Consider the following 27,964-nt stretch of genomic DNA (forward strand, 5'->3'; position numbering starts at 1 on the left):
TTTTATTATTGATCCCCTGACTCACCCAATGCTATCAGTATCAACCGCACCCATTTACTTTACCTCCACTGGTAAATACATTCAAGTCGTAAAAAGGCAAATTCCTCTGACTTGGAAGGTATTCTTTTATTGTTAAGACTTTGAACTGTTGGATAGCAGCAGAAGACACTCCTGGGAATTTCCAGTGCAGTGAGCTACACGGTCATTTCAAAATGGAGCAAAGCTGCACATTCTACAGTGTTCGGTAATGAAAGAAAAACCACTGAGGAAAAGTAAGTCCTTTTCAGTTAATTGTTTAGTTTTTTAATGAAAGCCTGCTATCAGTGTTATAAAAAGCCTTATGTGCACAGGAGACTGGCTTAACGGCTGGTGAATGCAGTCATTCCTGTGCGATGGGATTTATACTGAATTACGAACTGACACTAACCATAGTGTCTCCGTCCGTGCGGCGTAAAAACATCAAGTGTCAACTTTAATGTGATTACAATGCTTACCTCAAAGTCACATCAATCAGATTGATGTTTGTTTGATAATGTTAATAAAGTAACATGCCGAAAGCCTACTGTAGCTGACTTCAGATGAAAACTTTAATCTTTTTCTGACTCTGACATGCTTATGTGAAGAGACAAAAGTAAAAAGTAACAGTATTGCTGGAAATAGGTTGAGTTTTAATTTTTTTTTGGTTTTAACAGCGATTAAGGAACTGAATCTAGTTACAAGCCATTACAGTGTTGTGACAGACTTTGTGTCCAGAGGTGTGATGTGTCCTGGGACACAGTTTTGAATCAATTGTATTGGTTTGAACAAGAAAGGATATGCTTTTCCAAGATAAATCATTCATTGAGATCACTATTCAAGTCTCATAATTATCACAAACAATTCATTCTACATTTAAAATCCTGTCATGGTTTAAATAATTAATGGCACATCATCTCTCCTGCTTGGTTTGTATGTTTGCTTTGTATTTTTAAGGCTTTAAGTATTTGAAATATGTAAAATATTAACTACCCCATCATTTATCTGGTACATGTGGTACATGTCATATCAACATTAAAAAATAATTAGAAGCAGCTATACCCCAATTGAAATAGTTTTTAGCTATCTTATTGGAGTGCCCAGTATACTAGACAAAAGCATATAGACAAGTGTTGAACAACAAAAATACAATATGGAATACACACATACAGACATGCATACAGTGAAAGAGAACCTATTATAATCTAGTTCAACAAAACGAAAGTGAATCCACAATGTGAATAGGGAAAGTTGTCAGAAACCCCTAGGTCACTGTGATCAAGACGGAAGTTGATCTCACAGACAGAGGGAAGAGATGGTGCTCAAAAATGAAAGAACAGATAAACTCTAAGATCAGTTAATAAAACACAATGTTTACTGTACAGCAGCTACGACTTCAACTTGTTTTACTGACAGGCGAAATTTGGATTTTTGGCGAAATTACATTTGCATTTAATACATTTTTGTGCAGTACACATTACACTGCCATCAGAGTACAATTTCATCCTTCTATTACAGTACATCTTGACTGAAACTGGGAGATATACTGTACCACATTCAGCTGTGCCACTACAGTAACTGAAATATATAAATATATATATATATATATATATATATATATATATATATATATATATATATATATATATATATATTATATAATATATATATATACACACACACACATATACATATACATACACACACACACACATATACACAACTCCTGTCATTTTTAACTCAAGAGTTCAATGTGAGTGATTGTTATGAAACATAAATCCTTTTTCTTTTTCTATTTCTTGTTCCCACCTGGCCGCTTTTAAAACTCAAAAAGGTCCTTGAATCACATTAATGAACTAGATGCATTATGACTCAGCCATCAGTCGTTTCGCTGTACACTGTAAAATACATGTACATTTAAATTAACTGAAGGATTCAGTCTGCAGTCACGACCTATGCAGTAGCACAGCCAAGTGACTACTAGTATAACACTGTAATATTGAAACTTTGTAGGAAGGTTGTTGGTCATATACAGTATAAGTAACACCGTGTGAAAAAAGATAACCCTCTTTTTAATTCATTAATTTTCTTCTTGACTGCAAGTGCAGTCATGTCCAGATGATTCATTTAAGCAAACTGGACTGCCATCTCATCAGCTTTCTTATAAAGTGCTGAAGGCATTAGCTGAAACCTTTGACAACTAGATAGCATCAGCCTTTTTTACTGGATGACATGAATATAGAATGGTGAAATTGTGTGGATTTTAAGCAATAGTACAGGAATTATTGGTACTGTGGATGTTAAATTAGCTTTTTCTTGATGAGAACTCTTAGCGTCTTTAGTGAAAGTCATTGTTGTAGAAATATTTGCCTGATACACAGAAGCAATACCACTGAGCTGTTCTGTGTAATTGAATTGGAAAACCTTTTTCACCTCCACTTCCCTTTACTGCCAGGTGCTTAAATATTACACACACACACAGACTCATACGCCCACACGCGCGCACACACACACACACACACACACACACACACACACACACACACACACACACAGGTAGTCAAGCACACATATGCACACACACGCGCACACAGACTTTTGATTGATACATATATGAAATTGCTTAGTAGATATATAAATACAATTGTAAGTATGTATACTGTATTTAATAGCCAAGTAGAAAAATAACTACAGAAAGAATACCTGAGGATAACTAATTAAATATGTCAGATAATCTCACCCCCTAGGTCTGGTAGCCTAGTTAAAATGTAATGGCATTAAAAAGACAGCTACCATAACCGTTGCTGTGAAATGCTTGGGATGTGAGGGTGGGGGTGGGTGGGGTTGAGTTCCCAATTTAAACTGTGTTGTGTTGTCTTGCAAGGGTTCAACCTGGAAGTGGACACAAAATGAAAATGTCTCTGGTGCTCCGAGCTTTTTGCTTTTTGAACCTTCTGGTCTCAACTAGATGTGCCACCAGACTCTATTTTTTGGGAATTCGGGAAATTGAGTGGGATTACGTCCCGACTGGCAGGAATGAAATAACAACACAAAACTTCACAGAGGACGAGTAAGTAGAACATGCTAAGGGTGTGCTCAGGTAATCTGTGGAAGTCTGCCATCATTGGTTTAACTGCAGTTGACCTTTGGTTTGTACTTTCACATTCACTTCCAGTCCTGTTACAGTATAGCATTTGGATAGTTGGTGAGAGCAGTGGACTTTCATTCATTTGAAGATAATATCAGTTATGATACGTATTCCTTCTGGTGGGGGTTGTGTCACATCTTAACTACAGCTTCTGAGATCTTCTCATGACCTATCCGGTGACCTGGTACAATTATATTGGGAGATGTGCCGTTCCAATAGTACTACCAGCACACAGCGTGAGGTGAAGTTGTCTCCAAATGACTGCAGTTGCCCCTCTGAAAGAACTGATTATTACTGCAGCTTGGATTTATAAGCAATCGCTTTCCAATTGCAAGGTGCAATCCGCCAGGGATCTCAAAGCATTTCCAATTCTGGCAGGAAGCATGAAAACATTTTGATAAGGGAGCAAAGTGTTAAATTCAATAAGCAACTGCGTGGAAAATCAATTCAAGATTGTTTTATTGAAATTCAAAATGAGAGTAATTAGTCACACATTGCTCTATAGAGCACATTATTTCACGGAGTGAATGAATTACCCTAAAGGCTAGAATACAAAATGTTACATGTGGCACAACATCCTGGACTCAGGGTTCTGCAAAGACTGTTCTAATTCATCTCAATAGAACTAGCACTCGAATTCCCCCTTGCATAGTGGGTACAAGTATTTAACTACCAGGCTTTCTAAAAATGCAATGTTTACTCAAATGCGTCCTCTTTTTTATTTTACAGAGAAGCTGCTAATTTCCTCTCAAGAGGTGCAGATAGGATAGGCAGTGTTTATAAGAAAGCAGTGTATAAACAATACTCTGACACCACGTACAGCACTGAAGTGACCCAGCCAGCTTGGCTCGGGTTCCTGGGCCCGTTGATTAGAGCTGAAGTGGGGGATGAGATCATCATTCACCTGAAAAACTTTGCCTTTCGGCCCTACTCCATCCATCCGCATGGTGTCTTCTACAAGAAGGACTCTGAAGGCAAGTCTTGAAACACTGGACAGATCACAGTCCTTGTTCCGTTTTTGCATATTGTTACTATTGCAGTATTAAGTCTTTTAATTTATTTTAATATTACTTTACACAAGGGGTGTCCAAAGTTTGCCCTTTTTGGTCTTTGTTCCAACCATGTTTCAAATTGTTTAACTGAACCAATTAAACCTCCACCCAGACCCTGAAATTGTTCATTATCTCATTTTACCTATTAAACCTGGAGTGGAATCACGACCCTCCAGGACCGTGATTGGACACCCCTATTTTACATCTTTCTAACATTTTTTACTGCCCTTTTTCCCTAAATGTTATTTGGAGAAGTAGGCATTGAAAATCCTTTTCCAGTTCGAACTGAGTTTCAGAACGTTTAACTTCTAGTTCAGGTAGGATATTGTTCTGAGTAAACACAGCCAATGTGTACCAACTCACCTTGTTGAGAAGACTTTTTACTAAAATGATCAGAGTCCAGCGTTCTGAGCAATCAAGCCAGTGGCACAAGCCTGCTCTGAACCGATTGGAGTTATTATAGGATTCATCAAACCTGTAGTTCTTCAAATAATGACTGCATTTATCCAGGTAACTATGGAGGGGGTTCAGCTCGATTGTTAGCCTGTGATCTTTTTAGTAATTCTAAGCCAGTTATTTCTGAAAAATCAGGACTGAGTGGAGGACATTTCCTTCCCACTACTTTGGTTGTGTTTCCTCAGAATGGTGCATTTGGCAGTAGAATTTCAGTTTAACATTAACCCTTTGCTCCTCTTTGTCCAGGTGCTCTGTACCCAGACCTGACGTCTGGCAGTGCTAAGCTGGATGATGCTGTTCCTCCAGGCGGGTCCCACAAATATACCTGGCATGTGGACGCAGACCACGCCCCAACGGCTGACGATCCCAGCTGTCTGACGTGGGCCTACCACTCCCATGTGGACGCACCTCGAGACATCGCATCCGGCCTGATTGGGGCGCTGCTCACCTGCAAGCCAGGTCCGACCTGAACCCAGGAGTTTACTGTAACTGCACCTTTGCAGTATGATTGACTACAGTGTTAAATCCTGCGGTTTATGGGATGACAGTTTAGCATGTAGACTACTGCTACTACGACTTCTACTACTAATACTACTAATGATAATAATGATAATATTGTGTGTGTTCTTAAGGCATCTTAGATGGTGTGTCTTTAACTCGTTCTGATGTGGACAAGGATTTCCTGTTGATGTTTATGAACGTCGACGAGAACCTGAGCTGGTACCTCGAGGAGAATATTCAGAGGTTCTGCAGCGATCCCGGGACCGTGGACCGAGATGACGAGCCGTTCAGAGACAGCAACATAATGCACTGTAGGGCGTAATCCTTTAGAGGAGGGCTAACCGAGGCTGTGAAAACCATATCCATAACACCAGCAATGCCTCTGACTCTTTGGAAGATCTCTTGGTTCTTAGCTTGCATGTTGCATTAGATGAAAGAGCTGTAGATGCATTCCTACAGCTCCATGGTTTCCAGTCTCTGTTTATGTTCTGGTTCAAATTTAAATGGTCAAGCTGCAATCAAATCGTGTGACCGGGATACAGCTGTAGATTTTTAGTAGTTGCATAGCGTGAAAATGAAGGTAAAAAAGGATAACCAAAATAAATGACAAAAAAAGGGTTGGGGGGCAGGCAGTAATAATATTAATAAAGCTGATAAGGTAAGAAATTAGATTTGAAAGCATAGGTTAGCACTCATTTTAGAATACAGTAATAAGCTATATATAATATTGATATCGGATGGTTTTTAAAATGTTTGTTTAATGCAGCTATCAATGGCTACATGTATGGAAATCTACCCGGCTTGGAGATGTGTGCAGGAAACTCAATATCGTGGCATTTATTGGGGATGGGAAGTGAGGCAGACGTCCACACGGCCTTCTTCCACGGGCAGGTACTGACTGTGAGACACCAGCGCACTGACGTGGTCAGTCTGTTTCCAGCCACTTTTGTGACTGCCGAGATGGTGGCCAGGAACACTGGGAAATGGCTTTTGAGCTGCAATGAACACCTGCCAGGTAAACAAGACCTTCTTTTTTCTCTTGCGTTGTTAGTTTCGATCAATAAAACACTTATAGTGTGGATTTACGAACAGTTATCTTTTGAGTGCACGTGCAGAGATAATTACCAACCCTAATACAAAACTAGATTGCTTTCAGTGTAGAAATCAAGGCCAGTCTTAAATTCTAACAGTGTGGATTATTTGAAAAGGTACTTTATAGACACACACACACACACACACACACACACAAAGATAACATGCTGTCTATCTCTCTGTAATGCAAATGACTTCCTAAGAGAGATCCTAATCAATCCTAATTCAGCACGCAGCACAGGGGCAGCTTATAGTTGCAAGCTATGTTATTTTTAAGAAGCACATGAAATTGCAGGTGACAATTAGGAATCATGAAGGAGCAGGTTAACAATGCACTGACATAGGGAATGGTTAACATCTGTAAGGCTAAAACAAGATCCTCGATGGGAATCATTTCCCAAGCATTCAAGACATTACTGAATCTCTTTTTGTTTTCTAAGCCGATGGTGAATCAGGCCATAATTAACATTTTGTCTGATAATATCACCTGCTAGATGAGATTCATTTTAGTACCTTGCAGCTTTCATAATTAAGTACAGCTGGGTGTTGCTGATATGTTTCCTTGATAAATAATGAATATTGCAGAGTGGCAACCATGTCGTTCCAATGTTTGAAGTTGTCATGCTCTGAAAAATATGAGCATTATGTAATTAAATGCCATCCTGGTTAGCAAATTAATTACAGGGTTCTAATTTAGAGGTTTAAGGCTTTTAAAATGTGAAAGCGCTTTCTTCTCTGTGTCTTTCAGATCCCCCTAACTAGATACAGCTGATAAAATGTGTTTTTGCCATCACTGTGATTGCTTGTCGATAAACAATTTATATAGAAAAGGAAGTGAGGCTACATTAAAAACATAACACACATTTTTCAGTATATTCTATGTATTTTCATAAATTTTAGAATGGGAAAAAAGATAGCACTTGTGTATTGCTTCAGATCCATCACAGTGTAATTTTCTGGGCTGTCATTGCTCTTGTTTTTTCTAAAAGCAACAAATATACTGGTGCAAATTTCAAACTGAAGAAGGCAAGTCACTGAACTACTGACCTCAGCCTTATTACCAATGTAACACAGGTGCAATAATATTGTCAGTGCCAGTCCTCACAGTCTCCCTTTGGACTGCAAGTCTGCTCGCTCTCTCTCTGTCGTTTCTTAATGAAAGTTACTTTGAAAGATATGAGGTTTATCTAGCGAGACCAGCTGCTGTCAAAGGTGTTGTTTTTGCCTTGTTTTTTCCAGCTGGTTTAGGAGCCCTGTTTAATGTGAAGGAGTGTTTCAAGATGTCTTCAGTTAATCATTTGATGGAGAAAGTTCGAAAATACTTCATCGCTGCCCAGCAAGTGCTGTGGAATTATGGGTCTTCGAGGACAGAGAAAGACGCTGGGCAGGCTTTGGAAAAGGATAGTAGGTAAATGGTCCTCTGAGACAGTGAAGCACCAATAAGGGCACTCCACATATGGTCACTACAGCAATGTAGTGACCGCAGAACGCTCTGATAGGTTGGTAGTGCACAACTGTGGACATCCGGTGGTCCTGACACAGTAATACCTTGGTACCATTCAGTGTATTCATTCACACCATTACGATACCTAGGTATGCCAAGATATGAATCATACCATTCGACCAATGGCGTATAGCACTGTAAATATCCTTGTTTTAATGGCCCTTTGTACATAACACTGTCGTTGTGGTGCCACTTCATTGCAATCAACATTAATTTGCTTACTTTATCATTGTCTTTATTCAAATCTAACCAAAATAAATGGACTCATATCAGGTTCAGTTTACTACTTTAGAACTGGACTGGAGTGGATCTCAATGTCCAACACTAAGATAGATAATACAATTGTAAGTTAAAAATGTCAGTTATTTATGGTCTTATTTAGTGATTTAAAGGACGGCGGTACTTAGATCTGCCATTGCTTAGGTCAATTGCACAAGCCTATAATGTGTAAATACTGGAGACAATATACTAGGACTATAATGATATTTAAATATCTTATATATATATATATATATATATATATATATATATATATATATATATATATATATATATATATATATATATATATATATATATATATTATAAATTATCTTGCAGCTATTCTGATCGTGGCGAGGACAGACTCGGTGGGGTATATTGGAAAGCGCAGTATGTGGAATATACTGATGAAACATTTTACACTGAAAAACTCAGGACTGCTTCTGAAGAGCACCTGGGGATACTTGGTAAAAGCAATTACTGTCAGCTTTGTCTCGGAGGGACATTTACTCTTCATCACTCATTAAGAATCAGGTGTAGTGCAGACTGCAGTTTCACAGAAGGCAATAATGAAGCAAACAATGTAGAATTATGGGATTAGAGCCTTTGCAAAGTCATAGCATTTTAATATCTTCTATTTTCTATTGATTACTCTACTTAGAGAATTCTTCTGTTGTGCTATGTGTGCTAAACAGACCCCATTATTGTACTCAGAAATATACTTACTGCAGGGTAAGACCTACTAACCCAACCAACCTAAAACCAAATATCAACAACTTGTTCTTCATGATCTGATGAGTCTGGAAAAACTGCTCTTTAGTTCTGGAGGCAATGAGTTGGGTTCAGTGGGTTTAATTGAACTGACCAGTAATTGAGAGCAAGCAGGGAGAGGAAATGGTGTATTAACAGATTTGATAAATAGCCTTGCCTCTCTTTCATTCTTTAAAATGCCCCCTACGAGCAGCAGCGGCTTCGTTTCTCTTCATGCTGCTGCGCATGTTAATTTCTCTTCCCTCGCTGCAGGCCCAGTGATAAAGGCGGAAGTCGGAGATACGATCTTGGTCACTTTCTTAAACAGAGCATCCCGACCTTACAGTATCCAGCCACATGGTGTCATTTACAAGAAAGAGTCTGAAGGAACCCGGTACAATGATGGTATGTGCTTGCAGTATACATATTTTATATAACTATATATATATATATATATATATATATATATATATATATATATATATATATATATATATACCCTGCAGTCCTGTAAAAAACTACAACTAAAAACCCACTTTATATGCTAATGCATTTGCTGGTATGTGATTAATCTTAGAAGGGTACATAAGGACCTTTTTATTTTATTGTGTTACATGTTCCGTAGTGTTGCTACAACTGTCTACGTAAGGTGGGTGTATTGTTTTATTTTTTATTTTTTTTTACATTGTGACTACTTTTTATAACTTTCAAATTGCATTTCCTGCCTCAAAATGGCTTCCCAGGTACCTGCATGGACCTCTCAGAACTACATTTCCTCCTGCTCACTGGTAAATCCATCTCAGTTACATATGTGAGCAGGAGGGTGATGGGAAATGTAGTTCTGAGAGGTCGATGTGGGTATATGGGAAGCCATCTTGAGGCAGGGAATGTAATTTAAAAGTTTAAAAAATTGGCCAAAAATGTTTTTTTTACAACAATACACACACCTTACATAAACAGTTGTAGCAACACATGGGAACATGTAACACAATAAAATAAAAAAGGTCCTTATGTACCCTTTAATAGATTTGGCTAACCTCATTCAAAATATCACCAGTAATGCCTAATGGATGAAAGGGACCTGCATTAGGCTTTGTACTAAGGACCAGTGGTATAAATGCAAAACTCAGGAATGTTACCATGTACAGGGCAAATTGTTTTGCAGGTGTTTTGGGAGACGGGGAGTCTGTGGAACCTCTTCAGAGGTTCACTTACCAATGGACTGTGCCTGAGTATGCGGGACCGACCCCTAGCGACCCACCCTGTTTGACCCGGATGTACTTCTCAGCAGTGGATCCTGTCAGAGATACAAACTCCGGGCTGGTAGGGCCGCTGCTCATCTGCAAAGCTGGCACTCTGACAAGCGGGAACCACCAGGTAAAGCATGGATAGCTCCCTTTGCGGATTAAAAATGAGAGATAAACTAAGCAAATCAATTTTGGTTGCAGTGCTGTGGCACCACAGTGCCAGGGCTATGTACAAAGGGCAACGAAAGCAAGGACATTTACAGTGCTACAAGCCATTGGTAGAATGATATGTTTCACACCAGTGGTATCATAATGGTGTGCAGGACTACACTGAATTGTACCAAGACAGCATAGCAGTGCCAGTGTGTGGCTGTCAGGGCCATTGTTCAACACTTATTCCAAACCCATAGCTAGTAATGCTTGGTTCTGCTTATGGCTTAGCTTGCTAGCGTTTCCTGAGCTTAACCCTGCTAGTACAGTTTTAGCTTTTATCTAGGGTTACACACATAATCAACTGTATCAACGCCCTTAGATACAGTTAGTATCTCCTGTGAAAGAATATCCCGCAGGGGTTTTGAAAATCATGAGTGTTCCACTCTGGTTTTTTAGACACCTTGGGCTATATAAAAAAAAGAATTGTAGTACTTTTCTAGCCATTAAAAAAAAAAAAAAAGACTGGGCAGTATTTAACACATGATTTATAAAACTACAGCCTGGTTATTTTACTGGACAGTAATGATTTTAGATGTGATTTACCGTCACTGATTGTTACCGAGAGATTATATCTAACCAATTGTCAGAGAAATGCAAATGAGCTGTGTCCCCTGCTAAGACATCAGTGGCATATACTGTCTGTTTACACTGTCCCGTGAGTCAAGGGGAAACCCATGTACTCTCAAAGCAATCTCTCTGAGTCACAAAGCAATTCTCTCCTACTATCAATTCCTGCAGCCCTTGCTTCTGTCCCGAGAATCAACAACAGAATGTCCGGACATGCTAGCAACATTACCCCTGTCTTAAATAATTTATGTGAATCAACTTCTCTCACAGGGAGTACGTTTTTGATAAAATAAGAGGACCAATTTATTTTAGCTTGTACAATGTGGTTTCAATGAGTGTCATTATTATATTATTATTATTATTATTATTATTATTATTATTATTATTATTATTACGGAATTACAATGCTTTACCAAATGGTTATTCACTGTGACTTTCCTGTGCTTTGACCAGGATTTCAAACTGTGAAAAGTTAACTGCTAATTGCGATAACGACACTTTGTATGTGGTTTTATATAATGATAACGTATTACTTGCTGTCAAAATATAGTTTTATTTATTTCCAAAGTATACTATACCGTTCCAGTGTGAAATCTGCTGTGGTGTTTTGAAACCTAAGAATCCCGATTCCATGAATCTATATGTCTTTGCTCACATCAGAAAGACGTAGACAAGGAGTTTTTCCTGCTGTTCACAAAGTTTGACGAGAATCTAAGCTGGTATCTGAGACAGAGCCTGAACCACGCCTCCGTGAATGTCAACGACATCAATTTCGAAGACGCTGGGTTCAAGGAATCCAACATCATGAATGGTATGTCACAAACTGCAGGGGGTATAACATTTGAATCATTTTGTATCTTGATGCTTCACATTCACCTAACCCTAACCCTAACCCTAACCTTAACCTTAACCTTAACCTTAACCTTAACCTTAACCTTAACCTTAACCTTAACCCTAACCCTAACCCTAACCCTAACCCTAACCCTAACCCTAACCCTAACCCTAACCTTAACCCTAACCCTAACCCTAACCCAAACCACAGCCTTGCTTATATGGACTGATAGGAAACACTTATTTTTACAGCGGCTCTTTAATTGCATGTGTAATCCATGTAGATGAATGATAGTTTAGTTTTTTTCTCCAATAATTTCAGATTCAGCCCAAATAATTGCCTCCTGAGTGACACCTAATCCGTGCCTTTTGACTGTGATGCTCCATTTCTTTGTGTTGATTGCAGCGATCAATGGCTTCTCTTACAACACCCTGCCGGGGCTGCAGATGTGCCAGGGGAGCAACGTGTCATGGCAGCTGCTGGGCCTGGGCAGTAAGGAGGATTTCCATTCCGTTGTGTTCCAGGGAAACACCCTCCAGCTCCATGGCAGACACAGAGACTCGCTCACACTGCTGCCTCACATCTCCGCATCGGCTCTGATGCAGCCAGACAGCATTGGTAAGGGAGATGAGGCTAGTTGTTTATACTGTAGTATTCATAGCAGCTTCATAGTAACAAGTAAACAATGGAGTGGATCCCAGTTATTTGGCTCATCAATGGATGAAAAAAAGATACTGCTAAAACATCTTCATCTTTTGTTAATGGCTAGTTATGATATATTATTTTAACCCTGTGTTCAATTATATGAGTTTGATGATTACTCTGAGTGTGTGCATGCATGTGTGTATTGGCATATATTCTACAAAGCCATTACAATCTGTTCTAGGACAAGACATGCAATAGCTTGTCTAAATGTACTATTATATTTCTTTTAAGTTTTATAACAGTTTATCCAGATCCACCATGGTCTGCTGGGATCCTGGGACAGACAATAACTGATTGTGCCTCTCAAGCACCTCTTTTGTGTTCATTTTGCTATTGTCTGGATAATGAGCTCCTGTTCAGGCGACTCTGAGATGGAGTGCTCAGCACATTTCTGTCATCTGTCTAGAGAACTCACTGTTTGTCTACGACTGGGTCATTATCGTTTAAGAATGCTCCTTTTCAACAGGCAGTGTGCTTCAGCTAGGACAGGGTAATGACCATTTCTATTGTAATAATGTCCTACACTGCTTTCAGAGAACATACAGTATTTTTTATGAAATATTTAACACAAACAAATTGTAAGAATAGTGAGGTTATCTAAATTATAAAAGGCGCAGAACTGTTAGTATAGTGGTACATTTGATTTTAACATTACAGTAATAATCTAACTGTATTAAATAATGACCACTTTTAATGATCCATTGAACTTAAACCAAAATGGCATTATACAGACATCACTAATGGTGAAAACAATTACATTTAAAACAATTAAATAAATAAATAAATAAATAAATAAAACAATACACCCACCTTACGTAAACTGTTGTAGCAACACTACGGAACATGTAACACAATAAAATAAAAAGGTCCTTATGTACCCTTCTAAGATTAATCACATACCAGCATATGCATTAGCATATAAAGTGGGTTTTTAGTTGTAGGTTTTTACAGGACTGCAGGGTATAATATATATTAATAAAAAAATAATATATACACTGAACAAAAATATAAACGCAACATGTAAAGTGTGGGTCCCATGTTTCATGAGCTGAAATAAAAGATCCCAGAAATTTTCCATACACACAAAAAGCTTATTTCTCTCAAATCTTGTGCACAAATTTGTTTACATCCCTGTTAGTGAGCATTTCTCCTTTGCCAAGATAATCCATCCACCTGACAGGTGTGGAATATCAAGAAGCTGATTAAACTGCATGATCATTACACAGGTGCACCTTGTGCTGGGGACAATAAAAGGCCACTCTAAAATGTGCAGTTTTGTCACACAACACAATGCCACAGATGTCTCTTGAGGGAGCGTGCAATTGGCATGCTGACTGCAGGAATGTCCACCAGAGCCGCCTCCAACGTCATTTTAGAGAATTTGGCAGTATGTCCAACCGGCATCACAACCGCAGACCAAGTATAACCACGCCAGCCCAGGACCTCCACATCCGGCTTCTTCACTTGTGGGATCATCTGAGACCAGCCACCCAGACAGCTGATGAAACTGTGGGTTTGCACAACCAAAGAATTTCTGCAAAAACGGTCAGAAACCGTCTCACAGAAGCTCATCTGTGTGCTCGTTGTCCTCACCAGGGTCTTGACCTGACTGCAGTTTGGCGTCATAACCGACTTCAGTGGGCAAATGCTCACCTTCGATGGGCACTGGCACGCTGGAGAAGTGTGCGCTTCACAGATGAATCCCGGTTTCAACTGTATCGGGCAGATGACAGACAGCTTGTATTGTGTCGTGTGGGCAAGCGGTTTGCTGATGTCAACATTGTGAACAGAGTGCCCCATGGTGGCGGTGGGGTTATGGTATGGGCAGGCATAAGCTATGGACAACGAACACAATTGCATTTTATCGATGGCAATTTGAATGCACAGAGATACCGTGACGAGATCCGGAGGTCCATTGTCGTGCCGTTCATCCGCCGCCATCACCTCATGTTTCAGCATGATAATGCACGGCCCCATGTCTCAAGGATCTGTACACAATTCCTGGAAGCTGAAACTGTCCCAGTTCTTCCATGGCCTGCATACTCATCAGTCACCCATTGAACATGTTTGGGATGCTCTGGATCGACATGTACGGCAGCGTGTTCAAGTTCCCGCCAATATCCAGCAACTTCGGAAAGCCATTGAAGAGGAGTGGGACAACAATCCACAGGCCACAATCACAGCCTGATTATGCGAAGGAGATGTGTCACGCTGCATGAGGCAAATGATGGTCAAACCAAATACTGACTGGTTTTCTGATCCATGCCCCTACCTTTTTTTTTAAGGTATCTGTGACCAACAGATGCATATATTTTATATATAAAAATATATAAAAATAAGTATTTTGTTCAGTGTATACAGTATATATATATATATTATAATAATAGATATATATATATATATATATATATATATATATATATATATATATAAAACAACACATACACAAGAATTGAGAATTCAATTGACTTTTTCTGTGTGATGGATTCCTATTAGGTACCATGTGGAGTGACCACTGACCCACAGAATTCTGTCTCTCTATTCCCAGGCAGTTTTGGGATCATCTGCCAAATGAGTGGAATGAAGCAGGAGTACCAGGTTCTCAAGTGTAATGGAAACGAAGCCCCTTCACCTGAAAAATGGATTCCTATTAGGTACCATGTGGAGTGACCACTGACCCACAGAATTCTGTCTCTCTATTCCCAGGCAGTTTTGGGATCATCTGCCAAATGAGTGGAATGAAGCAGGAGTACCAGGTTCTCAAGTGTAATGGAAACGAAGCCCCTTCACTGCCGCGCTACAGGATGCAGCCGACCTACTACCTGGCAGCTGAGGAGATGGAATGGGATTACTCTCCGGAGCGGGTCTGGGAGCTTGAGAAAATGAACAGCTCTGCCCAGGACAGGTGATGCAGAGAATTCTTCACCAGCTAACAAGTCTCATATAATCTGGGTTGATAAGGACAGGACTGTCTTCCACACTGAAATACAAACTTTATTACTAGCAGTTAAGCAAAGTGTTAAGAAAAGTGTGCTTATTGTTTTATTAGTTGCCTGTTTTATAGCTTTCTAATAAATCCAAAAAATAGTACTTTTATGAACGGAAAACGTTTCTGTAGTCGTCGAACCTTAACAGACTTCGCCTAGAGTGAAAGCATGCCATCTTGACCTTTTTCAGTTGAGCTGTTGTTAAAGATTGTGATTTTGCAGTTTTAATATTCTGGTCACAATCATTTAATCGCATATTCTGATATTGTGTAATTCCGTCCACAGTTACGGCCACGTCTTTGTTGGCAAAGAGGAGGGTCTGATTGGGTCAAAGTACCAGAAAGTTGTGTACAGAGAATATACAGACAGGACCTTTACAACACGCAGAGAGAGAGCAGCTGGCGAGGAGCATCTGGGAATACTGGGTATATCTCTACCTTGTAAACTTACTGGAAATGAAGCTGGCAGTGTGGTACAGTGGTTAAAGTCCAGGGTTTGTAACTAGAAGGTGACCGTTTCAAATCCCACCCCTGCCACTGACTGACTCACTGTGTGACCCTGAGCAAGTCACTTAACCTCCTTGCACTCCATCTTGTGGATGAAATGTTAAATCAGTGTCCTATTGTAAGTGACTCCGCATATAATGCACAGTTCACAGCCTACCTCTGTAAAGAGCTTTGAGATGGTGGTCCACTATGAAAAGCACTATATAAAAAATAAAAATACCACAGTAGACACAGGACAATCTGCAAAGATAATTATCAAAAAAGAGATTAGTCTTATCTCATTGCATAACTGATTGATTATACTACTGTATTTGAGCTTTGAATTTCTACCCATCTGTGTGTCTATCTGCACTGTGCTTTAACAGCAATCTTCCTGTGTGTCCATCTGCTCTGTGCTTTAACAGCAATCCTCCCGTGTGTCTATCTGCACTGTGCTTTAACAGCAATCTTCCTGTGTGTCTATCTGCTCTGTGCTTTAACAGCAATCTTCCTGTGTGTCTATCTGCACTGTGCTTTAACAGCAATCTTCCTGTGTGTCTATCTGCACTGTGCTTTAACAGCAATCTTCCTGTGTGTCTATCTGCACTGTGCTTTAACAGCAATCTTCCTGTGTGTCTATCTGCACTGTGCTTTAACAGCTATCAATCTTCCCGTGTGTCTATCTGCACTGTGCTTTAACAGCAATCTTCCTGTGTGTCTATCTGCACTGTGCTTTAACAGCAATCTTCCTGTGTGTCTATCTGCACTGTGCTTTAGCAGCAATCTTCCTGTGTGTCTATCTGCACTGTGCTTTAACAGCAATCTTCCTGTGTGTCTATCTGCACTGTGCTTTAACAGCAATCTTCTTGTGTGTCTATCTGCACTGTACTTTAACAGCAATCTTCCTGTGTGTCTATCTGCTCTGTGCTTTAACAGCAATCTTCCTGTGTGTCCCTTGATCTTTCTTTTACAGGTCCCTTGATCCGGGCTGAGGTTGGAGATATTATTTTGATAGTTTTTAAAAATAAAGCCTCCCGCAAGTACTCTCTACATACGCATGGTGCCCAGGAGACCAACAGAGGCGATATCCCTGCTGCTCAGCCAGGTACGCAGAGCAGAGCTCATCTCCCTCCTCAACAGGAATGGTTAGAACATTCCTTCTGCATTTCAATGCAGCACCTCACACATCCTTTTCACTTCAGGTTGTAGGTCTCAGTAACGGATAAACAATGATTAGTGCTGAATTCGTAACAATAATTCACTGTTTCAATGCCGATGAAGTTCAACAGTTTGAGTTGTTTATGCCACTTAAAGCATTTCTTCTTAAATGCTACTTGTTCGATAATGTGATTCACTTGATTGTTCATTTGGTAATTTGGATTAGATTTTTGCTCTTTTGTTACGCTTAGTTCAAACAGTTAAAAAGTTTGTCTCTCATATTGTGGGAACGTTGTCATGAGTTCCTCAGAGTGAGTTTGAAATTCCACTGTTGTCTATGTCTGTTGTAAGTGAAGATAGTAGCGAGGACTGTTAGCTGTAGAACATGAAAGTGGCATTAGAAAAAAAAGAAAATCAAAAAACAAAGGAATGTGAAGCAGGAATGGAAAGTTATTGATCGTTTTGCTAAACCTAAACCAGATGAAGACCTAAATATCATTGCCAGTGGTCGGTTTTCCAAAAGTATTCAGGCAACATGTAAGTAGCATAAACACAAAAGCTATATGAAATGTGAAATGCTAATCTGAAATTGCAAGCCCTTTTCTAATTGTTGAAATGTGTAATACTATAATTAACTAATTGTTGAAATGTGTAATACTATAATTAACTAATTGTTGACGTGAGTGTTGCATAATAAAATGGTATTCACTTTTCTGTTGAATGGTTCTGACTGCGGTTTCGTTGATGAATCAACAATATATCTGCCCTTCACTCCCCTTCTCTTCGAAGCCACACAGCTAATCAACCAAAAGGTCAAAGGGTGACATCACAGACACGTTTCAAAAGCTGACAAAGCACAGCAGGAGTTGGAAAACCCCATTGATTTAATGCAGGAGTGTGTACCACTGTCTGGAACTTCACAGGAAGAAAGTAGCACGCTAGTTGATATTCAATTCAATCTGAGTTGTACACGGGCACAGTGATAACACACTTCTTATTTGCACTTCAGATCCACTCAGTTGGTTTATGCTCCCAGTTAATTTTTACATGGAGCAATTAAGAACATTAACTGAAGACAAAGTTGTTCTCATAACAGAAGGCAGTTCTAACACAAACAAATTCTTCTCCATGAACACTGAGTCCATTAGCGTGTTTGCAAAGTCTATTCTCTATGTTGTTGAGATTTTTGGATGAATTTCATTAATAACCCAATAATATTGCATGCATGCTTGTTTAATCCGTACAGAGTTTGAATTGGTAACTGTTTAGTCTGTTGTCACTCTGCACAGGGGAGATTATTACATACAGATGGAATATCCCAGAGAGGTCTGGACCCGGCCCGGCGGACTCTGCTTGTAATGCATGGGCCTATTACTCTATGGTAGACCCAGTAAAGGTAATTGCTTGTTTATTGGATTTTTCCATTCGGCTGTAGTTGTACAAAAACCTTAACATAAGAAGTACAGCAAAGTGATAAACTTTTTAAATTAAACTTTTAAGTTTGCCTTACAAAAAAACACAGTTCAACAAAAACACCTTTCCACACTTGAGCTGAACGGTCTGAAAACATCCTTGGAAATATCAGTACAACTGCTTATTGCAGGTTTTGAACCTATAGGACCAGATGCACGGCAAAGTCTATAAAGTTCAGCTGGCTAACCCTTATAAAAGTTTACCATATTTTTGCACTTTATTTTTGCAGTTTTACCATACTTTGAGTATAGTATCCCTATGAGTATGCTATGCATTTTCCATAGATTGCCCTGATTTGCCATGCGTATTGATGTGCTTTACCATACCCCATATTTTTTTTTACAATGCTTCCCTAAGTTGTATCACACTTTGCTATGTTTTTACTATGGGAACCTTGTATACGGGAAGATCTAACTTTTCTGTAGATTTAGAGGACATGTTTAAATGACCTGACCTCTGATACTGCAGTTCACCTGGCCTCTGATACTGCAGTTCACCTGGTCCTTGATACTGCAGTTCACCTGGTCCTTGATACTGCAGTTCACCTGGTCCTTGATACTGCATTTCACCTGGTCTCTTCTACTGCAGTTCATCTGGCCTCTGATACTGCAGTTCACCTGGTCTCTTATACTGCAGTTCACCTGCTCTCTGATACTGCAGTTCACCTGGTCTCTGATACTGCAGTTCACCTGGTCTCTGATACTTCAGTTCACCTGGTCTCTTATACTGCAGTTCACCTGGTCCTTGATACTGCAGTTCACCTGGTCTCTTCTACTGCAGTTCACCTGGTCTCTGATACTGCAGTTCACCTGGTCTCTGATACTGCAGTTCACCTGGTCTCTTATACTGCAGTTCACCTGGTCTCTGATACTGCAGTTCACCTGGTCTCTGATACTGCAGTTCACCTGGTCTCTTATACTGCAGTTCACCTGGTCTCTGATACTGCAGTTCACCTGGTCTCTGATACTGCAGTTCACCTGGTCTCTTATACTGCAGTTCACCTGGCCTCTGATACTGCAGTTCACCTGGTCTCTTATACTGCAGTTCACCTGGTCTCTTATACTGCAGTTCACCTGCAGTTCACCTGGTCTCTTATACTGCAGTTCACCTGGTCTCTGATACTGCAGTTCACCTGGTCTCTTATACTGCAGTTCACCTGGTCTCTGATACTGCAGTTCACCTGGTCTCTGATACTGCAGTTCACCTGGTCTCTTATACTGCAGTTCACCTGGTCTCTGATACTGCAGTTCACCTGGTCTCTGATACTGCAGTTCACCTGGTCTCTGATACTGCAGTTCACCTGGTCTCTTATACTGCAGTTCACCTGGTCTCTGATACTGCAGTTCACCTGGTCTCTTATACTGCAGTTCACCTGGTCTCTGATACTGCAGTTCACCTGGTCTCTGATACTGCAGTTCACCTGGTCTCTGATACTGCAGTTCACCTGGTCTCTTATACTGCAGTTCACCTGGTCTCTGATACTGCAGTTCACCTGGTCTCTGCATACTGCAGTTCACCTGGTCTCTGATACTGCAGTTCACCTGGTCTCTTATACTGCAGTTCACCTGGCCTCTGATACTGCAGTTCACCTGGTCTCTGATACTGCAGTTCACCTGGTCTCTTATACTGCAGTTCACCTGGCCTCTGATACTGCAGTTCACCTGGTCTCTTATACTGCAGTTCACCTGGTCTCTGATACTGCAGTTCACCTGGTCTCTGATACTGCAGTTCACCTGGTCTCTGATACTGCAGTTCACCTGGTCTCTGATACTGCAGTTCACCTGGTCTCTTATACTGCAGTTCACCTGGTCTCTTATACTGCAGTTCACCTGGTCTCTGATACTGCAGTTCACCTGGTCTCTGATACTGCAGTTCACCTGGTCTCTGATACTGCAGTTCACCTGGCCTCTGATACTGCAGTTCACCTGGTCTCTGATACTGCAGTTCACCTGGTCTCTTATACTGCAGTTCACCTGGCCTCTGATACTGCAGTTCACCTGGTCTCTGATACTGCAGTTCACCTGGCCTCTGATACTGCAGTTAACCTGGTCTCTGATACTACAGTTCACCTGGTCTCTTATACTGCAGTTCACCTCACCTGTGGGGCTTACAAACACATTCCTCCTTCTTGTGGTTCTAAAGATGTTGATGTTGTGCATTACAAACACTTCAAATCAGATCACAAGTCTTTAAAATGAAAGGCTAATGCATGAACCATCAGGGGTGTTTAGTATTTTATAATAAAGCCTTGCAATCAGATGGCCCTGGCCCAAGCTGCGTGTAGAAATAATTAATTCCTTCTGAATTAAAAATATTTTTGGACGAGCCATGCTGTAACCTTGGCAACTGTAAGTGCATGCATACAGATAATAAGTAAGTAAAAAAATAAAAAAATACCACTGTGCATCTGGCAACAGCTTAAGAATAAGATTTGCTTAAATCCTTACGAGAACTAGCCTATATATTTGCAATACAGTATGCATTTTGTGTATAGCATACACCCTGTCTTAAACACACATTACTGAGCTGTCTTGGGCTACCTTGCATAACACTTACTTTGTATAACACTCTTGTTATAACATGCATCTTATGTAAAAACACACCTCATGCATGCAGCTATATCAAAAACACCACAATATGTAATATAGAAAACTAGCACCCAAGTATACTGCAAACCTTCTATATAAAGTATGACCTGTGCACAAGATGCATGTACTTTGTAAAATAGTATATGCTTTAGTTTTTTTTTCAATGGCAGGATGTACTCAATATGTGTTGGGTAAAAACACTTTAATATGATGTTTACACAGTACTCAAGTTGAGCAGTTGGTGATGTACTGGGTTGATCCACTATACTGTTGACCAGACCAGAGTTTTAACTTCATCTTCTTCATCTTTCGTTAGGATTTGCACAGCGGCTTGATTGGCCCTTTAATCACATGTCGGAAAGGTACCCTTAATGCAGAGGGAACCAGGAAAGACGTTGACAGAGAATTCAGCCTCCTCTTTTTAATTTTTGATGAGAATCAGTCATGGTACCTTGAGAAAAATATAAAAATGTACAACAAAAAAGAAATCAGTGAAATCAGTCAGCAAAATGAAAGGTTTCGTGAAAGCAATAAAATGCATGGTAAGTTGATGCACCTCCTCTCACATAGACATGTAATAATAATAATAATAATAATAATAATAATAATAATAATAATAATAATAATAATATAACACTATGTAACACAATTTTTGTTCCTGGGTAGTAAGTGTTATTTCCTAATTGCTTATGCCTCAAAAGTATAGAAAATGGCTATTATTCCCCACAAACTTTGCTTTTGTGACCAGGACAGGTACATTTCAAAATATCACTATTTCCAATGGGAAAACGGGCAAATGTGTGTCTTTTCGTTCACATAAAGTCAGAAAAAAACAACATATGAATCCAAATTAACATGTATTTATACTAAAGTAATACAAAAATGACTACAAAAGATTTAGAAGTGAGTAATTTTTCGAGATTTACGATTATACTGTAAATACAGTAAATCTTTTGTAGTCATTTTTGTATTACTTTAGTATAAATACATGTTAATTTGGATTCATATGTTGTTTTTTTCTGACTTTATGTGAACGAAAAGACACACATTTGCCCGTTTTCCCATTGGAAATAGTGATATTTTGAAATTTACCTGTCCTGGTCACACAAACAAAGTTTGTGGGGAATAATAGCCATTTTCTATACTTTTGAGGCATAAGCAATTAGGAAATAACACTTACTACCCAGGAACAAAAAAAAAAAAAAATAATTGTTACAGGGTGCAATAGTAGAAACAGCAGGCAGGTGTTGTTTTGAGTCTAGATGCTAATGTGAATTGATTACAGTGCTTGATTGAAATGACAATTTTCAACCAGGGTGCACGGACTGTCTGGGTACGACATGTTTCATTTGGATGTAAATAAGTCCTCTCAAAAAATAAACCATGTGTGTGAGACATCTCCAATATACAGAGCACACAAAGGAGTTATTACTGTGCTACATGAGTGAACAAACACAGCTGGAATAGGGACACCTGTACTGCTACGACACACAATATTTCTGTCACTCCATTTACACAAGTGGCTTTGATACATTGGACTTTTAACAGAATGCATGCCATACTTTGAGACCAATGCTTGTGGTATTAATATTGCTTATGAGTATATTGTATGTTGCTGTGATTTAGATTAAAGTCAGTTCAGACAGACTTTGAAGTTTTTCAGCAGTGCCTGATTGCCTGCAAACTCTTCAATTATTCTACCATTTTTTTTCTTAACTTTGGCTGATTGGATCAGGCACTGCTGATAACATGTCACTGCGTTAGAACAGCACAACTCTCTGTTGTATTAATAGTGCAATCATTCTGTAATAAAAATAGAACATGTTAGCAATCCGTTCAGGTAAAATGTTTGTCTTTCAGCAATAAATGGGAAGATTTACGGTAATTTACACGGACTTGCAATGTATGAAGGAGAACGAGTAGACTGGTATCTCCTAGGAATGGGACAAGAGATTGACATTCATACAGTCCACTTTCATGCTGAGAGCTTTACATATATGGTGAGTGACTTTTTATTTATGGCTGTTCTGGCTTAAAGGGCAGATTCTCATAGTTGTTTTTCTGAGTTTCAGGGAGGATCAGCCAAGAGCAATTATAGAAGTGTCATGTATCTGTATTGTGTGAGCATCGCATACGCAGCCTCATGGGGACCAGGGCTTACAGAGCCTGTCCATTTTCATAATGATTTGTGTCTGCATGACTCAAAGTGTATATGTATCTGAAGCTGCACCAGCACTGTGGATAAAGGCAGCTATGCATCCAAAATAATTGAATACTGGCAACACTGTGTTGCATGTTTTTAACATTTAACAGCTATTTGAAACAAACCATAGCGTTGCATGTAAGAATCTCAGGACATCAAAAAGGTATACACAACATCACTCTGCCTCTATTGTATCTGTAGTGTATTCTGTACCTGTAGGGCTGTGCAATGCTACGTGTTGTGTCAGCAGCAAAGACTAGGATGCTTCCCAGTGCTGCTTGTTTCTCATGTCGTGTTATTATCCTCAAACACTTCAGGACGGGACACCCCACCGGGCAGATGTGTTCGACTTGTTCCCGGCCACCTTCCAGACGATCGAGATGGCCGTCAACAACCCGGGCACCTGGCTGCTTCACTGCCATGTCACCGATCACATCCACGCAGGCATGGAGACCACGTACACCGTGCACCCCAAGAGAGGTAAGGAACCCTGGGAGACTTCTGTACCTAAACTATAGTTACATAGTGCAGCATATTCAATAACACCAAAACTTGAATTAAATGGGAGGAAAATACAATATCTTGAAAATACTCTATCTATCTATCTATCTATCTATCTATCTATCTATCTATCTATCTATCTATCTATCTATCTATCTATCATTCTTTCTACCTGTTCTGCCTGTTCTGTGTAGTGATGGTGGGAGAGGGGAGTGAGTGAGGTGGAGAGGATCTGCAGCCTTCTTTTTTATATGTGGTTCTTATTGTCTATATAAATAGTTATATCTTTGTTTGTTAAGTAATTTAGAAAACGTTTGCAAACTTTTGCGGCCACTATGGCCGGCTCAGGGTTTTTTTTTCCCCTTGAAAGATTGACTCGTAAGCATGGAGTCAAAATAGTTCCAGAAGGCTTTGTTCCGACATGTTATCAATTGGGAAAGTAGATGGGTATGAAAATATAAAGGCGGCATCTAGAATGAATGGATCGTTTGTGTCTAGAAGTAAGACTGATCTAGCACATAAAATAGCAGAGAATGGAATTATTCTGGGTTACTCTTTTATTGCTGTTTTGCCATTAGCGGTGCCAGCGAGAAAAATTATTAATTCAAACGTGCCACCTTTTCTAAAGAATGATCTAATTGTGAAGGAGTTACAAAAAGAACCCTATTGGGATGTAAATCTCCACTATTGCAACATGTAGTCTCCTGAGGAGACAGTTGTTTATGGTTTTAAATAAAACAAATGAAGAGCTTAATATTGTTCTGAAATTTAAAGTAGATGGCACTGATTATGTGATCTATGTGATACTTCAGACACTATGAAAGGTTTCAGTTGTGGGATTGATGGGCATTTAGTTAAAAACTCGTTCCCTTTAAATGCACCAAATAAACCTAAAGTTCACGTTTATTTTATTCCAGAGTTTGTGATTGAGACATTCGGCATTCCAGGTAATTCTATTTGATTTTATTCTACAATCGAGTGCGAAAACAACTTTGATTCTCAAAGAAAATAATGTTAACACCCGCTCAGAAAACAGAAGAATTTCTAAAATGGTTGGGCACAGGAACTGGTTCAAGATCTCTTAAAGGAGTGCTTTCCAAAGTTTTAAAATCCATTTACTTTAACATCAGCAGCATTATCACCGATCCTGACCTTGGCTTGATGAGCTTTACAAGCACAACAAAGAAAAAGTAAATCTCTTTAAACTTAGTACAGTGTCACTTCCTGTGGGATAGGTCTGAATTCAAGCTGTAATCCTCAGCTATAGAACAGGAAGTGGTTTCATACCAGGAAGCAGCAGCAACAACAACTGGACTATAATCTATGATGGTGTCTTTGAAATATCTGCAAATTGCAAATTAAAAGCATAAAATACAAGCAAAGAAGAAGAGAAGGGGCGACCAGTGATAATATTGCTAGAGCTGACAAGAGCTGAGACATCTGATTTTAAAACCTTGGTTTACACTTTTAATAAAGGGCTAAAATTGAATTAATGTCTTTTTTTTTATATATAATGTATGAGACGACCTGTAACCCACATGCATTCCCCCTTCAGTTGCAGACCCAGGACAGGGGAAGATCTCACTGTTTGGGATGAGCCTGTCAAATGACGAAGCAGAGCTTGCGTTGACCATCGCTCTGGTTGGAGGCATTATTCTTCTTCTCATCTCCCTAGTCCTTGTGGGAGTACTGGCTATCGTCTCAAGAAAGAAGAAGCGAAATAGGGGCTACCTTGTACCCCATTCCTTACTCCTGCCATAGTGAAATTAAATAACCAACGTTGATACAGTACATTTTACATATTTATTGAAATCTAAACAGATGGTAAAATCAGAAGACTTGAATTTTCCAGCATTTGTTACAGGCACTCTCTGGAGTTCCATCTGCTCAAGTCAGCGAGCGCTAATTGATTCCCCAGATGCACGATGGACTGAAAACAAGATGTCAGTACTTTCTTGATATCTTCTTCAGTTCATTGGCTTCTGTGTACTCTTATTTATGAGAATTCATCCTTTCTGCCTCGGACAATGTTAGGTTGACGCAAGCTGTTGTGTGATGGTCTGATTTATTGCGTCCTAGTTGTTCTGTTGTCATGATGTTAATCTCTCAGCACAAATGTAGCATGTACCATCTTTCTAATATTTGAACAATGAGAAGGAATACAGTCTGGAAATCACTTTCTCTATCCACTGTTACTGGCTCTTTCATTTTTTATTCTTGATGGGGTTTTTTTGTTTTTTTTGCTAATGGATTTTACCAATACCAACTCCTACAGTACAGTACTTTAGTCGATTTGAATCAGGCTTTAAAACAAACACACGCCCACACAAACACTCACACACAAACACACGCCCACACAAACTCTCACACCCTCACAAACAAACAAGCCCACACGTTCTTTACTATTCAGGGTGGATAATACGTGCAGAATGTTGTGCTGTCTTCATTAAATTACCACATGCTTTCATATAATAGAGAAAATGTCCTCCATGTCTGATTCAAACAGTTCAGTGGTGCCCTGTATAAGATTTAATTAGGTAACAGTTAACAGCAGTGTTGCCTATCTGAAGGGGCACACCTCTGTCATCTCATTGTCTTCCAATCAATGCCTGATCACTGTATGACCCTTTCCAGGAGACTCTCAGTAAGCGTATGCTTCGATTTGCTTACTGAGATATAATATGAACCAAAACCTACTGCTGACTGACAAGACACGTAGAGAGCATGGCAGGCAACACAGAACAATACTCATGTCAGCCTGTTAGGAAAAGTGACACAAGATCTGTTTTATACAGTGACTGGCCCTCAAGTTCTACCGACCTGCTGCAAGATCTTTTGTTGTAACAGTAGAGAGGACAATCAAGGCTGATGAATATTAGGTCCCATACAGTATCACCCTATAAGGAAAAGTCTTTTCAAACTTGCTTTCCTGCTCAATAATAGTGTTGTGTGGAAATAATAAGCTCATATGAAGTTATATGAAGGTGAGCTTCACAAATGAATCCGGTAAGACGGTCTATCCAACATATTCATAAGTAAGAAAAACTTTACCTTTGTAGATTATTACCGGATTCATGCTTGAACTAATTGGAAAGCACTGACCCTGAACTACATGACTAGAATTTGTTTTAATAACATCTTATGTTCTAGTTCTTGCTTCTACAGAACGCTTGATAAAAATAGGAATGGATTTTCACTCAAAGACTGATAGCATCAGTTCCATTTTGAAATTCAATTTTAGTCCAACCGTATCAATTAGGCTAATAGGAAGCATAGCCTGTAGCACTTTGGTGCTGTTACTGCCCTTTTAAGGACATTTTATTTCATTAAAGTCTACAAATATATTTTCTGTGTCCCTTCCTTTCAATTAATTGTGTTTTCCCAGTCACTCTTAATGGCACATCTGATTACTGCAGTGTTGCATTTAGTGCTGTGCTGTAAATTATAAAAGCAGCATGTTTATTTGAAGTGTTCACTAATGCTTTCATCTTTTATTTCTTGTTAGCTGGAAGGAGACTTCAGCTGTCACGTTTCTTATAGTTATTACATAAGAATTTATTATTGGGTGTCTGTGGTTATGGATGAATTCAAAACTATTTTATTTATGTATTTATTCATTCTTTAACAGAAATAAACCTGTTGAGACTGAGGCCTCTGTTACAAGTGTCCAGGCAAGATGACCAGAAACAGACAGCAGTAATTTCACATCACTAAAAACAAGAACATCACTCTAAAACTAAACAATATCAATCAATGTGGGATCAGAAACATTTACACTTCAATAATTCATGGAACCTACTCAATAAATATACATGTAATCTTAGTCATGGTTCTACTTTTAACTGATACTATTGTGTTATTTATCTGATGCAACTCGTCCCAGCGGGCTATGTGATTACCGAGCCAGCTGGTCACCTTGCACTGATGTTCATGAAAAAAGAAACTTCATAAAGAGCCATGCAGCTGAGCACTGTAGCATTATCTTTGTCTCGGGGATGGGCTGAGATTGGGTTAGAGACAGAAAAGTGCTGCAAAATCACACGGTCACACAAAATCAATTCCAGCTACCTAGAGAAGAGTCTGTGTGGAAATGCCTTGGGGTCATGTCACTGTAATATTATCACAAAGAGGGAAGAGCATTGGTGACCATTAATGCTGATGTTGGCTACAGTGTCCCTGAACATAATGGTAGTCCTACACTTTAGTTTATTGGAACGTTATAGACA

The 27,964-nt window shown here is 39.4% G+C and overlaps 1 protein-coding gene across 1 annotated transcript; it reads left to right on the forward strand.

Annotated features, from left to right (window-relative positions):
* Positions 1-137: 137 nt before the first annotated feature.
* LOC121318932 (hephaestin-like) lies at positions 138-27,964 on the forward strand. The gene is made up of 21 exons (XM_041256141.1): positions 138-272; positions 2,900-3,085; positions 3,893-4,137; positions 4,918-5,130; positions 5,304-5,483; positions 5,939-6,187; positions 7,504-7,672; positions 8,369-8,496; positions 9,053-9,184; positions 9,945-10,156; positions 11,467-11,617; positions 12,044-12,256; positions 15,050-15,248; positions 15,616-15,755; positions 16,789-16,920; positions 18,263-18,369; positions 21,351-21,576; positions 22,895-23,034; positions 23,555-23,717; positions 24,656-24,685; positions 25,294-27,964. Exons 2-21 carry the CDS (start codon positions 2,925-2,927, stop codon positions 25,497-25,499), a joined length of 3,396 nt encoding a protein of 1,131 aa, XP_041112075.1. The 5' UTR covers positions 138-272; positions 2,900-2,924; the 3' UTR covers positions 25,500-27,964.

The sequence above is a fragment of the Polyodon spathula genome, chromosome 7 (genome assembly GCF_017654505.1).
Source record: "Polyodon spathula isolate WHYD16114869_AA chromosome 7, ASM1765450v1, whole genome shotgun sequence".
Taxonomy (NCBI): Eukaryota; Metazoa; Chordata; class Actinopteri; order Acipenseriformes; family Polyodontidae; genus Polyodon; species Polyodon spathula.